The sequence below is a fragment of the Chionomys nivalis genome, chromosome 19 (assembly GCF_950005125.1).
Source record: "Chionomys nivalis chromosome 19, mChiNiv1.1, whole genome shotgun sequence".
Lineage (NCBI taxonomy): Eukaryota > Metazoa > Chordata > Mammalia > Rodentia > Cricetidae > Chionomys > Chionomys nivalis.
The window spans coordinates 11,691,587-11,706,601 of NC_080104.1; the positions used below are offsets into that span (position 1 = coordinate 11,691,587).

At 42.3% G+C, this 15,015-nt stretch overlaps 1 protein-coding gene across 5 annotated transcripts in view; it reads right to left on the minus strand.

The window, feature by feature from the left end:
- The window catches only part of Znf318 (zinc finger protein 318), a 54,588-nt gene that overhangs the window by 17,060 nt on the left and 22,513 nt on the right, over positions 1 to 15,015 (minus strand). For 2 of the 5 annotated variants that reach the window (XR_009058763.1, XM_057794543.1), the window contains exons 6-10: positions 13,911 to 14,215; positions 8,318 to 8,518; positions 7,776 to 7,875; positions 7,174 to 7,292; positions 3,940 to 6,903 (exon numbers count right to left, since the gene is read on the minus strand). Coding sequence is in view for 3 of the 5 variants with exons in the window: in XM_057794543.1 (XP_057650526.1) it covers positions 3,940 to 6,903; positions 7,174 to 7,292; positions 7,776 to 7,875; positions 8,318 to 8,518; positions 13,911 to 14,215 (3,689 nt within the window). In the remaining 2 variants the exon portion in view is untranslated. Of the gene's footprint in view, positions 1 to 2,016; positions 6,904 to 7,173; positions 7,293 to 7,775; positions 7,876 to 8,317; positions 8,519 to 13,910; positions 14,216 to 15,015 lie in introns of those variants that run through there. The other 3 variants (XR_009058762.1, XM_057794542.1, XM_057794544.1) reach the window with 3 other exon arrangements.

Here is a 15,015-nt window from a genome sequence, read left to right on the forward strand (position 1 = left end):
AACATTATACAGACTGAAGAGGTTATATTTAGGCATATATATGTACAAATATATGCATGTAATAACAAATAATAAAAAAAAAGAGGCCATGAATTGGAAAGAGAGTAAGGAGGGTTTATGGGAGGCTTGGAGGGAGAAAAGAGAAGGAAAAATGTTGAAAACGAAGAAAGAAATTCTGTGAAAGGACTAAAGAGGTGTTTTGCTGCACTGGACTAAACAGCAATTAATAATACTGTTAATACAAATGTATAAAAACTTAAACTATAAATAAAGACAAATGTGTTTATAATCCCAAACTCTACATTTCTATTGTTTTCAAATAAATTATCAATGAATGAAGACTCAGGTAAACTTTAGTGAAGAGATACAATTATTTGAGGTACATGAAAACAAAACCACCTCACTTAATTCTGCTACAGGCTCTCTCTTCTCTGAGGCCTCCTCCACTTACCCCCCAACACACACACATAGCCACACAGACACACACACACTATTCTTATATGTCCACTCTTTTTTTCTTCAGTCCTAGAAGCTGGGGATCTGATAAGACATATATTTTTGCAAGCTTTATACCAGAACACTTTTTCCATTTTTCAGAGATGAAGCAGAATTGTTAGGTCTGCGTATTTTATTGTATTGCTCAGCAGTGTTAGCAGAAAGATCTCTTGAGTATTGCACGCTCTGTGAGACCAGTTATGAATAGAAAGCTGGGGTATAAGGCAGAAAAGGGCATTCACAAAGCAAAGGGGCTTACAGGGAGTAATGTAAACAAACTGAGTAGAAGCAGGCATTTGTCTATATTTAAACATTAGTGTTAATTTCTCACTGATTAAGTCACCCAGTAAGAACTGTTCCTGGCGGGCTGGAGAGATGGCTCAGCAGTTAAAACACTGGCTGCTCTTCCATAGGACCCGGGTTCGACTGGCAGTTTCAGAACTTCTGATGCCCTCACAAACTTACATGCAGGCAAAATACCAATGAACATAAAGTAAAATTAAATTTATAAATTGTTTTTGACTTATAATTCTATTACAACCCAAGCTCATGTCAAAGCTCTGAGCCCATTCCTCATCTTCAAGATCAAACCTTTAGTGCTGTGATAACAAGTGTTACAGAGTCTAAGAGCCAGGTACTGGGCTAGAGTTCTGAACTTACTGCACTCACTGGCTTCTCAGGATGGGCTCCAAAGCTAGATGTCACTGACCACGGGGTGAAGCCAGCAGCACTGCCTGCGAATTACAGTATTCTCAAAGCTCTGTTCCCTCTGCTGGCTTAGGGCGGATATAAAGAATGCCATTCCTTCAACTCTTAGAAGGGAATATTCTAGAAGAAACCCTAGGTGTACAGACAACATTGGAATAGAGCGTGAAGCAGTTCTGAAATGTTTTAAAGTTAAGGCTCAAAATTCTTTATGTAGTTTAAGGTAGCTTGAGCAGCCTAAACCAGGTCTGCCCTTACATACTGTCTCTTCCTTCCTAGCCCTCTCTGGCCCCTACTAGAGGGCAAGATTCTTACTCTCAAAGGGAGTGAAGTTCAATCTAGGTATGATTAATGACCTGAGGTCTCAGTCAGCACAAACTGGCGTTTTAACTTATCTTTCCCTAAACTCCTGTACTACTTCCTCCAGCAGGAGAGAAGATGGATCTCTTCTGAAACCCTCTGAAACTTTACAAGTGTCAGCTTTTCTAAAGAGCCCTTTTTGGAGTCACTCCACAGTTTCCAGGCCAAGAGTATATTCAACTCAAGTTTAGAAAGGCCTGGAGGACCACTGTGTAAATGTGCTCGCCACATAAGCCTGATGCCCCAAGTTCCAGCCTGGCAGCCAACTCCAAAAAGCCCTCTTCTGACCCCCACGCACGAGCCTTCCCACACCACACTTCAGAAAGCCCTCTTCTGACCCCCACGCACGAGCCTTCCCACATCACACTCCAGAAAGCCCTCTTCTGATGCCCACGCATGTGCCTTCTCACACCACACTCCAGAAAGTCGTCTTCTGACGCCCAGACACGTGCCTTCTCACACACCACACACACACACACTCACTCACACTTTACTCTGAAAAAGTAGATTAAAGGTTATCTGTTCTGAGATGAGGCAATAACCCTCATCTTTAAAGGAACAAACACAACATGCCAACTCTAGAGATGTACAGCAACTTATCCAAAACACGGTAAAGCAAATGGCTGAGCATAGTCAAGGACCTAGGTCTCTCACATCCATGCCTTTTCACAAAAGAAGCCATGACCTGTAAATTGGAATTAACTTAGGCTCTGGAAAAACTAAGTATTCTCATCAGACACAATCTAGGGAGCATATAAATAAGGAAATAGGGAAGGAATCCCGAAGAAAGAAACTGGTAAGGCTGATTCTCTCAAGTCTCTGTTGAGTCAGGTTATAAACTGCTGACAAAGGAATGGCAGATGGAAACTGGAACAGAGTGTAGAAAACCCAAGGCCTGAGCCCCCTGATTCCCAAGGGTATCCTGGTCAAGCATCTGTATGTCCTGCTGGAGCTCCATTTCCAGAAGTACCCAAGGAAAGCCCAGACTAGTGCTGTCTTTTCTTCACACTCAGGCGGCACAGGGTGCAGACCGCACACCTCCTATTCTGACAAGGAAGTGGCTCTGGAGGACAGTGCAGGCTGGGGTGGACAGCAGGGTAGCAGTTCACTATTCTAGTTTCTTTTGAAGCTCAAATGTGTACGGTGTCAAGACAAACATCCAGAAAGAAGCATGGGATGAATACATTTATTCCAAAAAATTAACACATTAAAAATAGTTAAACTTGTCCAAGCCAACTTCATAAATTCTTTAACCTTTTATTAAACAAAATGTACAACCCAAAACATCACACTACGGCGGTAATAACATGGGTAAGGAAAGGGTTACATCTATGCTTGTAAAACAGAAAACACATCCAATCCCGATTTCAGATTTTCTAGAGTTTACAACAGAAATGGTTGATAATTTAACATAAAATGTTACTGGACCACAGTATAATGAGCAAAGGTCATTTCAAAACTAAAAGTGACCTCAGAAACACAAACACTCCTGGTATTGAGCCAGGAATAAGTCTTACCGGTGCGTCGTCTTCCGAATCTGAGCCTCCCAGTTTTTCTTTCGTTTACTGAGGCCATTTCCAAACAAGTCTGTAAGTGACCGGGACCATTTGAAGCAAAGGCAACAAAGTATGGAAGGATGGAGCTAACATGCCAATAAGGGAAGTTAAACAGCAAGCAAAGAGGCTACTCACGTTGCACTTCTAACAATGTTAAGGCAGTCTCATCCGAATGAATGTAGACCTAGGGGAGGAACAATTCTTTCTTCAGTACTTTCCCATTTCAGCAAGCTTTTTGGTGTTTCTCCTAGAGAGCCATCAATTGCGCAGAAAGGTAGGTAGGAATATAACACAGTAACTGAAGTCAGCTGTTCCCTTCCCCCCTCACATTCCAGAAATGGCGGCCTCAAAGCCAAAATCAAAGCACACTTTGCGGTGAGCCAGAAAGACATTTGACTTTAATGACAAAGAAATAATTTGGCCAAAAATCTTAAAAAATTAACAAAATATTTTTAACAGATATGTAGAGAAGTTGTTAAAACCGATTTATCTAATATTTTAAAGGGCAAGGAGTGGGGGAAATAAGCAAATTTTTTAGCTCCCATGAACGTTTACTGTGAAGGTTCCAGATGAGATTGCCAACTAGTCCTGGATCAGCTGAGGTCCAGTTTTTAACACCCGATATAATTTATCCATTCAGGTAGTCCTGGCTGTTGTAGTCATGAACATCGGCTCTTGTGTGATCTGGGATGACATCAACTGCAGCTTCTTGTTCAGGCATTTCCTGAGGGCCCATATTGCCTCCAACTACCTGATCCCTAGAGGGGGACCCTGAGGTTGGAGTTTTCACCAAATTCAAAGCATTGTCATTGTCTTCACTTACTTGAGAAACTACATCCGAGACAGATACATTCAGAATTTCTAGTGGTGGTGATCCCATCTCCAAGGAATTGCACTTAAAGTCATCTGGCTCAGACAGCGGAGAACACAGTTTCTCTCTTGGAACTCCAGATGTCCGTGTGACAAAGTCAACAAGGTCTGGAAGGCAAGGAGATGGTCCAAGGCCTGAAGGACTGACTGTTGTGGATTCCATTCTGAGTAAATCTTTCGGCAATTGTGCAGTTTCTTTTACCTCCTCAGACAACATTCCTCCAGCCAATAGGTCAAGGGCCTGGTGTGTTCTCTCACCTCCCATGTCATGGTCAACATTTTCTACAATGTGTCCTGTTTCTGGGCAGCTAGAGGTGATTCTCCCATTTCTGGAATTAGATGAACTATGTTCACCCTCTATCTCAAAATTAAGCACCACAGTCTTGGGAGATTCTAATGGAAACCCAGAAAAAGATGGTATTGGTTCAAAGTCACTGGGACTGGAGGGATCACATACTACAGTTAATACAGAATTTTCTTCAGACATTCTCTGTGACAAGGCAGCTGGTGATCTACATGCTTGCTCTGTCTGAGCACTGCAGATTTCAGCATGCACATCCCCCAGATTCCTCAGGGCAGCAAGCCCCTCTACTTTTGAGTGCATAGCTTCGAGGTTTTCCAAGGCTTTGCTTTCTACTGTCACTGTTAGTTCTGGACAGGTATCTTGTAGCTCCACAGCTTCCACCCCTAATTTCTCTGGACTCCTTTCCGGTTTCTTTGGGCTCTCCCAAGTCTCTGGTTTCTTTAAACACATATTTGATCTAGGTGGGGACAACAGAAGTAATTCAGGGACACCTTTTGGATTCTGGAGTAACGATGGAAATGAGTCTATTTTTGCCCTTTTGGAAGAGAGAGACTGACTCAATTCAATTACTACTTTACTTGGACTTTCATGTCCTGTCATCAATTTCCTAGACTGTTCCACCTCTTTGTCAGTTGTTGATAATTTGGGTTGTCCTATTTCTTCTTCCCATGTGTTTCTATTGCCGTGGTTCAAACTGGAATCTTCTATGCTGTGCAGTCCAATGCTGGTTCCTGCTTCTTCTTCAACTGCTACCTTTCCTTTTAATTCAGTATTTCTCTTCACTTCTTTTTCTCTACAATTCTCTAACTGGTCCAACTCTTGGTTCTTGTTTTGATTATCCATGAAGTTAATTTCTACCAACTTCTGAGACCCCTTGGTATGACACTGTGTATCTGATAGACAAGATGCCAAAGGTGTGTCTGTATCAGGTGGCTTTGGTTCTCCCAGATCAAATTTGATTTTACCCTCTGGAGGTCTATCCTTATCACTGTTGCAATGGAAGGAAGCAGAAGCCCACGTGGTCAAAGTGTCCGTCTTTGGGGTAACCATTTCATAAGGCCTGCTTTGGCACAACCTTGTCAGAGGCTGTAAGAAGCTATAGCTGCTGTCTCTACTTTTGGGGTCTATATGTTCTATAACTGACCATTTCTCTATAGATACCAGACCTTTTGAAATGGGATCTTCAAGTTTGCTGATTACAGGAGCAGTGACCAAACCATTATCTTGAGGCAGGTCCTCTGAGGATACACTACTGTTCAAAGCAGAAGTGGAAGAGATATCTGAAATTTCAGTTCTAGGAAGGCTGCCATTTTCCAATGAACCACTACTCAGCTTAGTCTCATGGGCCCCCTTCCCACCACTGCTATAGAATATGTCATACAAGTCCTTAGCATTGGCTGTCGCTAAGCACAAATTTCGTTTTTCTAATTTTTTGGCCTGCTCACTGAATACACTTGAGAGGGGTGGTGGAGGTCGCACTAACATAGAGATTAGGGTCTGATCCCGGTCACTCTCACTCACCCCAGGAGCTGTCTCATCAGAAGGAATGGCAGCTGATTGTTCTGAGGCCGTGAAGGCTACGGGCAACCCTTGGTTCAAAATCTTAGGACCTTGGAAGCCAAGCCCGAGAGTCTGAGATACAACTGAATTAGATTTCACAGAAGTTAAGACAGCATCTGCTTGAGCAGGAGGTGGGGCAGACAGATGAGGTATAGCCAGGGGTGGTGGTGGTGGTGGAGGTGGAGGTGGTGGTGGTGGTGGTGGTGGTGGCGGTGGCGGCAGAGCCAACATTTGCTCAGGTACTTGGGGTGGCTCATTCTTTGCAGCCAGTTCCACTTTTTCCTCTGCAGAGCCTTTTAGAATCACCTCTTCCCCTCCAAAAGCTTTGGAGATGATATCTGGAGGCAAGAGTAGATCAGATGAAGACTCTTTAACCACTGGCAGAGGTCTGGCAGAGGTCCCAGAGGACTTGATAGACAGAAAGGTGTTTAGAGGGGCAGGCTTGCTCACTGTGGCTAAACCTGATTTGCGGAGTACCATGGATGGGATAGGCAGGTTAGGTCGGATCTTTGTCTGTGTTGAAGTTGTAACAACAGGTGTCCAGGGGCTAGTATGTGCAACAACAGTTTTGCCAGAAAGCTTGATTTTGATGGGCTTTGCCTTCCCGGTTTCAGCTTTTCCATCGTCTTTGTCCTTACTGTTTTCCACAATGTCTTCCTTAGGGGCACTTGGGGCCACCACTGAACTTTTTTCTTCATCTTTCTCTGGTTTCTTCCAACTGAACTTTCCAAAAGAAGATGCTACTGCTGATTCCTTTTTTACCTCTTCTCTTATTGGGAGTTTGAGGCTAGCATTCCTTTTAACTTCACCCTTTTCAGGGGAATTTCCACCCTCAGAGGGCTGATCCTCTAATTCTACTGAGGCTTTCTCATCTTCCTTTGCTTCTTTCACAACTTTTGCCTTTTTTTCTATCTTCTCCTCCTTTGGTTTCTCACTAAGTTTGCGCTTTAGCTCACTTTGCCGTCGTCGCTCTGTTTCTAGGACCACAGCCAAGCCAGCTTGGCGGTCCAAATTTCTTCGTTCTTCATACAATGGGTTTTCTTCCACATATTGCTGGAAAGTGAAAAGATAAAGGCTCAATAAATTATCAAATTGCTCTAAGAGAGAATCTTGGCCCTTGACACTGCTACAACTCATTTAAGAATAAATCACTGGGAAAATCTTTTCAAGAACCACAGATAATTCAATTAGCCTCTCTCACCAGGACTGAGAACTTCCTAGTGAGAAGGGATGTGAAATCAGTGACTTTCTAACTGATATTTGACAAAATCAAAGGAATTAGTGTAAAGACGTGGAGAATTCCACAAGGACACAAAGACCAACCTTGTATTTCTCATTGTGCTGGTGACCCTTCACATGCTGCTCTCCAGAAATTGGATCCCCCAAAAATTCCTCACAAAGTTGGCAGTAGAATCCAGTGGTGGGAATCAGAAACTCAGAGCCTGAAAGAAATAGGAAATAAGAAGCAAGTCTTTTCCATCAGGGATGAACAGGCAAACCCCATCACTCTACTGCAGTAAGATGACTATGCCCACTTTGGAGTCAGAAGTGGCATTTAGATGAATCTCAAGGACATGCTCTGTGGGCCTAAGGCTTAACTCTCTTTCTAGTCTTTCTACCTCTTGGGTACATTCCTAACCTGGTTAGATCTGTAGTACCCTATGCCAGATCCATTCCTTAAACTCTGACATGCACCAAGCATCTTAGAGGATATTTAAAAACCATGTTCCCAAATAGTTAATTCACTTATTTGCATGAGGGGCTCTCATGAAGTACTAAGTCTTCAGGGGTCATCTCTAAGCATACTGACTGCTTGTAAAGGCAAGAAACAAAACTTTAAAGACATTTGACTTCTCAAACTTCTTAATGAAAACACTTCAAAATATTTTATAGATTTTAGTTGAAAAGGCATGAAGGAAACTTACCTTTTGCAGGAACAGTTATCTTGTCAGTTCGCTTTACAGTGTCTTGCTTAGCCTCACTCTGAGTCTTTGAAGCCCAAGGTCTGTTGTAGGGATCCAGTGTCTATTTGCAAGAGGCAGAGGTGCTCACACAACAGCACTAAAAGCTCAATGACCCTTTTCTTCCCCTAAATATCAGACCAGGGAACCAGCAGTCTTAGCTACCCACCCCCACCCACCAACTCTGCCAACTCTTTAAACGGAATCACCTGTGGAAAAGGTAAAAACATGTTAGCTCAAGTACTAGAAACAGAGAAATAAAAATTCAGGTACTGAAGGAATCAAGAGACAGAAGCCTCACTTACACTTGTGTGGTGTTTAGTTATGGTAGCCCCTGAGCTGAGCCCTGGGGATGGCATCCTTTGTTCTTATCTCTTGACTCTTCAGACTGGGGCTCCTGCCCATCTGAGAATGTTTCATCTTCCAGCTTTGCAATGCAGATGGGCGCACAGAAAATGAAGGGGAATGAGGGTGATAGTAGAAAGAACCGTGGTCAGGATACCTACCTGTGTGTGCTTCTTAGTGTGCATATGGGTGAAGAAGTCAAACATGGTCCCACATATGGTGTTACAGTCTTTGCACCAGTGATTGCCAGCATCATAATACTCATAAGCAGCAACAGGCTGGTCAGATTGCTTAGAGTTTGGCTGGATGCTTTCAGCAGAATTAGGGCTCTTGATACAGAAATTTTCATTTACTGTTGATTCCTAGAGAGAAAAACTTACACTTATAAAGAATTTAAGGCAGAGTAGATTTATATACTCTCAAAAAAACAGATGGTAATCATAGGAAGTATGACCATATGTCTAGTGTCAAAAATAAAAAGCTATATTAAGATGGGGAGAATCTTAATAGAACCTGTATTCAAAGCTCAAGAACCAGGCAGTGGTGGCGCACACCTTTAATCCCAGCACAGGCTCCAAAGCTACAGAGCTTTGTCTTGAAAAACCAAAAAAAAAAAAAAAAAAAGAATTAGGCCCTATAGTTTTTTCATATCAAGAACAAAAACTACTGGGGCTGGAGAGATGGCTTTTAAGTACCCACATGATGGCTCACAACTGCCTGTAATTCCAGTTCCAGGGGATCTAACACCCTCTTCTGGCTTCTGAGGGCACTACATGCATGTGATACACATACATACATGCAGGAAAATTACTCACATACATAAAAATAATAGAATCTTAAAAAAACACATATACTTATACATCCTAAAGTTTTTCTAAAAGAATACCAAGATCTCTGGGTAGTAGGGATGCATGCCTTTAATCCCAGCACTCAGAAGGCAGGCACTTCTCTGTGAGTTCGAGGCCAGCCTGGTCTACAAGAGCTAGTTCCAGAACAGTCTCCAAAGCTACAGAGAAACCCTGTCTTGAAAAACCAGAACCAAAACCAAATAATGATGATGATGATAATAATAAAGAATACCAAGATCCAAGATCCTATGGGACAAGTGAGATGGCTCAGCAGGTAAAAACCTGATGATCTGAGTTTGATTTCCAGAATTCATGTAAAACACTAGATCTGGTGTTATACATTTGTGATACTAGCCCTCCTAGGGTGAGACGAGGTAGAGACGGGAGAAATGCCTGAAAGCTCATGGCCAGCTGGCCTGCAATTTGAAGAATAGCAGAGACATCAAAAACAAAGTGGAAGGAGAGAAGTAACTCCTGAAAGTTGTCCTCTTACCTCCTCACATGTACTATCTCTTTCACACACATACAAACTAAATAAAATGTAATTATATATACATATGTGTGTATATAAATAAAATGTAATTTTATATGTATGTGTGTATACACACACACACACATATATATTTAAAAGAGACTATCCAAGATTGTGAAAAGATTTGACTGCATCTGATGAAGGGAACTAGAGAACACCAGTGGAGTCAGGTGGTGGTGGTGCACGCCTTTAATCCCAGTACTCGGGAGGCAGAGGCAGGTGGATCTCTGTGAGTTTGAGGCCAGTCTGGTGTACACAAACCCTGACTCGAAAAACAGGGAAGAGAGAGAGAGAGAGAATGAGAACGAGAACAAGAGTGGAAAGGAGTCATTTCATTTCACTATACCCTTCAGTAGACACTGCAAGTATTACCTATGGAAACAAATATGCTGAATTAAAATCAAAGTAACTAGAAAGAAAAGGGTGGCTAACAAGTTAAGAATATGACAAGACTAAGTAAGTAACAAGTCAAATCACTGTTCTTCTGTGTCCTGGTACATATGGAAAGCCAATGCTGCACACAAATAAAACAGCAGTACTTTCCATGGATGACCTAAAGGAATCAGATCAAATATTCCTAAATTGCCTAAAAGCCACCAATAGAAGTTAATGATACCTTTGAGTTAACAATTAATTCTATTCATTTTGTGTGTGTACATGCAGGTTCGTATGTGCCATGGCATGTGTTTGGAGATCAGAGAACAACTTTTGGAGTCAGTTCTTGCCTTCTGCCTTACTGAGGAAAGGTATCTTTCATTTCTGCTGCTATGATGTATACTTCTAAGCTAAGTGGCTGTGATAGTTTGAATAAAAATGGCACCCATAGGACCACAGGGAGTGACACTATTAGGAGATATGGCCTTGTTGAATGAGGTATGGCTTTGTTGGAGGAGGTGTGTCACTAGGGGGTGGGCTTTGAGGTCTCAGAAGCTCCTAGGTAAACTGGGGGCAAAGGGAGGTGGTAAAGGGGAGGAGATGGGAGATGAGAACATGAGGGAATGGGGTGGTTGAGGTGGAGAGGAATGGAGTGGGAGAGCAATGAAAGAGAGTTCTTGATAGAGAGAGCCACTATGGGGTAGGGAGAAACCTGGTGCTAGGGAAGTTCACAAGAATCCTCAAGGAACACCCCAGCTAAGATTCCTACCAATAGTAGAGAGGGTGGCATGAACTGGCCTTCCCCTGTAATCAGACTGGTAAATACCCTAACTATCACCATAGAGCCTTCATCTAGCAACTGATGGAACCAGATGCAGAGATCCGCAACCAAGTACCAGGCTAAGCTCCAGGAATCCAATCAAAGAGGGGGAGGAGGAAATATATGAGCAAGGGAGGTCAAGATCATGATGGAGAAATCTACAGAGACAATTGAACCACGCTCATGGAAACTTATGAACTCTAGACAGACAGCTGTGGAGCCTCCATGGGACCTAACTAGGCCCTCTATCTGTGGAATACAGTGTAGAAGCTTGGACTATCTGAGAAGCCCTGGCAATAGGACCAGGATCTATCTCTGGTGTATTACCTAGTTTGTTGAAGCCCGTTCCCTATGGTGGGGTGTCATGCTAAGCTTTAATGCATGGGGGAGGGGCTTGATCCTGCGCAAACTTTATGTGCTAGACTTTGTTGACTCCCTATAGGAGGCCTTACCCATTGGGAGGAGTAGGGGGTGTTGGGGATGAGAGGAGGCTGGAGAAGGGGTAGGGGTAGGTGAGAACTGTGGTTGGAATGTAAAAGGAAATTAAAGAAAAAAAAAAAAGAGTTGCTGTGGTCATGATATCTCTTCATAGCAACAGAAACCCTAAGACAGAGGTTGGTGCTAGGGACTTTTATTATGATGATAGACCAAACCATGCTTTTATTTGGAAGAATGTGGACTTTGGGTTAGGAAAGCAGTGCAATGCTTTAAGCTAAGCTTACTGGGCCATACTAGTAGGAACATGGAAGACAGTGGAGTTGAAGGTAATTTAAACTGTGCGGGCCTGCCTCAAGAGGTTTCTGAAGAGACTACTAATATGTGACCTAGAGATCGTCCTTATAATATTTTGGCAAAGAATGTAGCTACTTTTTGCCCTTATCTGAAAAGTCTGCCTGAGGTTAGATTGAAGAGTTTTATATTAATGCAGAGGAAATTTCAAAACAGCCTAGTATTGACTGTTATGTGGTTATTAGTAGTCACTCTTATGAAGATCTATAATGAAAAGGAGCAAGCACATGCCTTTAATCCCAGCACTCAGGAGGCAGAGGCAGGCAGATCTCTGTGAGTTCGAGGCCAGTCTGGTCTACAAGAGCTAGTTCTAGGACAGGCTCCAAAGCTATAGAGAAACCCTGTCTCAAAAAACAAAAAACAAAACAATAAAAAAGAAGAAAGAAAGAAAGAAAGAGAGAAAGAGAGAAAGAAAGAAAGAAAAGGAGCAAGCTAAGCAAAGAAAAATATAAAATATACAGTTCAAGGAGAAGGGGACACACAGGAACTAAACCCCGTGTTCAAGGAGATGAAAATAGATGTAAGAAAAGCCTGATGTTAGAATAAAGGGAGTGATAACCTCAGGGTAAGATCCCATCCTGCTAAGCTTCCAACTTGTATAAAAGAATTAAAGGAAAGTTTAGGGTCAAATGTGGTAGGGCATACCTTTAATGCCAGTACTCCAAAGGCAGAGGCAAGTGGACCTCTGAGTTTGAGGCCAGCCTGGCCTACAGAGCAAGTTCCAGAACAACCGAGTTCAGGCAGTGAAGGAAACCATCAAAAACAGAAAGCTGGTGAAGATGTAATATTCTAATCCCAGCAAACAGCAGAACTTGTGACTTTGGCCACATGGTTCTGGCTTTAAAGAAGAAAAAAGAGCTATGGAAATTACCTTCATGACTAAGGAAAGCTGCTGAGGCCATGTATACGGTAGGGGTTTCCCTGCATGGAGGTCTAAAGAAGCCATTGTGTGAAGCTATGAAGGTGAAGCCTAGATTGATTGCTTTGGAGACCCCAAGATGTTAGGGATGCTACAGCCATGGGACACTAGTCAAAAAGAGCTGCTAACATGAATGGAACCAGTCTAAGAGAGAGAAGTGTGCTGCGTCGACAAAGCTGAAAAGAGTTGGAGATCTGAAGAGTGCTTTGACAGCATACATGGAACTGCAGAGTTTAGAGTTTGCCCAGCTGGTTTTTGGCCTTGCTTTGGCCCAGTATCTTTTTTACCATGCACCTTTCTGTAATGGTAATGTATATCCTGTGCCATTATATGCTGAAAATATGTGATCTGCTTTTTCATTTTGATTTTTTTTGCAAGTGTTACAGTTAAGAGATTGCATAAATCTCAGATGAGACTTCAAACTTTTAAACAAGTTTGAGACTGTTACAGATTATGAGGACTAAATGTATTTTGCACTATGATATGGCTACAAGTCTATGAGGGCCAGGGAGTAGAATGTGGTGGTTTGAATAAAAGTGGTCCCTACAGGACCATAGGGAGTGGCATTATTAGGAGGTGTGGCCTTGTTGGAGTGACTTTGTTGGAGGAGGTGTGTCACTAGGGGTGGGTTTTGAGGTCTCAGAAGCTCAAGCTAGGTCTAGTGTGACATTCACTTCCAGCTGCCTGTTGATCAGATAGATGTAGAACCCTCAGATACCTCTCCAGCACATCTGCCTGCATGCCACCATGTTTCCTGTCATGACTATATCGGACTAAACCTCTGAAGCTGTAAGCCAGCCCCCAATTAAGTGTTTTCCTTTGTAAGAGTTTCTGTGGTCATGGTGTCTCTTCACAGCAATAGAAACCCTAAGACAGTGTGGCCCTTGAGTTTCTGGCTCATTCTTCTGCTTCTACTGGCCATCTCATCTTAGAACAAGTGGATTTATAGACAAAAATGACACTGAATCCCACTTTTTACAGGTTCTGAGAATTGAACTCAAGTTATCCAGCTTGTCTAGTAAGTGCTTCTACCTGCTTAGCCAGCTACCCAGCCTGAATTCTCTTTTAAAATGTAACTCTCCAATCCTATCAATAATAAATGTTTTATGTATACGAATTGGTCACTAGGTTAGGAAAAGGCACTTAGGAAATGAGACTCTTGGCTAGATGAATAATGGTAAGGAAGAGAGAAGAGAGGCATGCAGTGGGGCTGGGAGGTAGGAAGGGAGTGTCGCAACCACTAGCTGTGTGAGACACTGAGAATGCAGCAGCACTGACTGTTGTGGTGCAGGCCTTTAATCCCAGCACTCTAGAGCCAAGGGGGTATCTGTGAGTTCAGGGCTAACATGGTCTACACAGTGAGTTTCAGGCCAGCCAAGACTACATAGTAAGATCCTGTTACAAAAACATATTTGCAAGCTTCTATAGGAGTCCCTAGGGGAAAAAAGTAACAGCAAAGTTATATCATTACCTTGTTGTTAGAGGAAGAGTTTGAGGGTGACAACTCTTTTTCTGGGCTCTTAGATTTTTCTCCTTTTTCAGGCTTCTCTGTAGACTCTTTACTGTCATTTGAGGACTTTAGGGATTTATCAAAGATGTCAATTCCCAAGATTTGTGCTACTTTGTCCAGTTCAGATTGCTTCTTTTCTGCTTCTTCTGACTCTTTATGTAGTTCTGTGATGTCCTTCATAATGCTATCCTGAAGTCGACTCACCTCCATCAGAAGTGGGTCTTTGTGACCATCCTTCTCCCTTCGTTTCTTGCGCAGCATCTCCCCTGAATGGTCAGATGTTTATCACAAGAAATCCATGGAAGGTAAACTAAGAGAATTCATTTCCTAGGTTTTTAAGTACATATAGCTTTCTCAACTATATGATTACAAAATCATTTTCCACCAAAAAATAAAGCAAGTAAGATTTTGTTTCCATAGAGGGTTGAAGGGCAAGTAATCACATTCTCTTTTGGTAAGGATAAGTTAAAGTTCTACAGATAGGGCTTCAGGAGCTCCATCAACTCTCCAAGTGATATATGCAGGTTTGTATTTACGTGCCTCCTAAAAAGATTTATGTGACTTTATCTGATTTAAGAACACTGCCAATTTCTATAATGGTTTATGCCTAATGTCATTTCTTGTTCATAACTGTAGGTCAGTCCTTACAGGACAAAATAAGTTATTTCATCTTAAACATTATGAATTCAGACAGAAACAATTATCCTTTTCTGTTCTCTTCTCTTTCATACTAATATCCAGTTCCAGTATTTAGAAGCATTGTTATTTTTCCCTCATGCAAATGAATTCTTAAAAGCACAGATGAAGAAATGGAAGGCAGTGCATATCTGGAATCCCATCACCTTGAAGGTAGAGACAGGAGGATCAGGAGTTCAAAATCGTCCTGAGCTACACAGTGAATCTGAGACTTACAGGCTACAAAAAATACAAAATGCAAAACAGAACAGAAAATAAGAGGAAAGGAAAATAGAATAAAAAAAAAATCACAGGGCTGGAGAGATGGCTCAGTGGTCAAGAGCACCGTCTGCTCTTCCAGAGGTCCTGAGTTCAATTCCCAGCAACCACA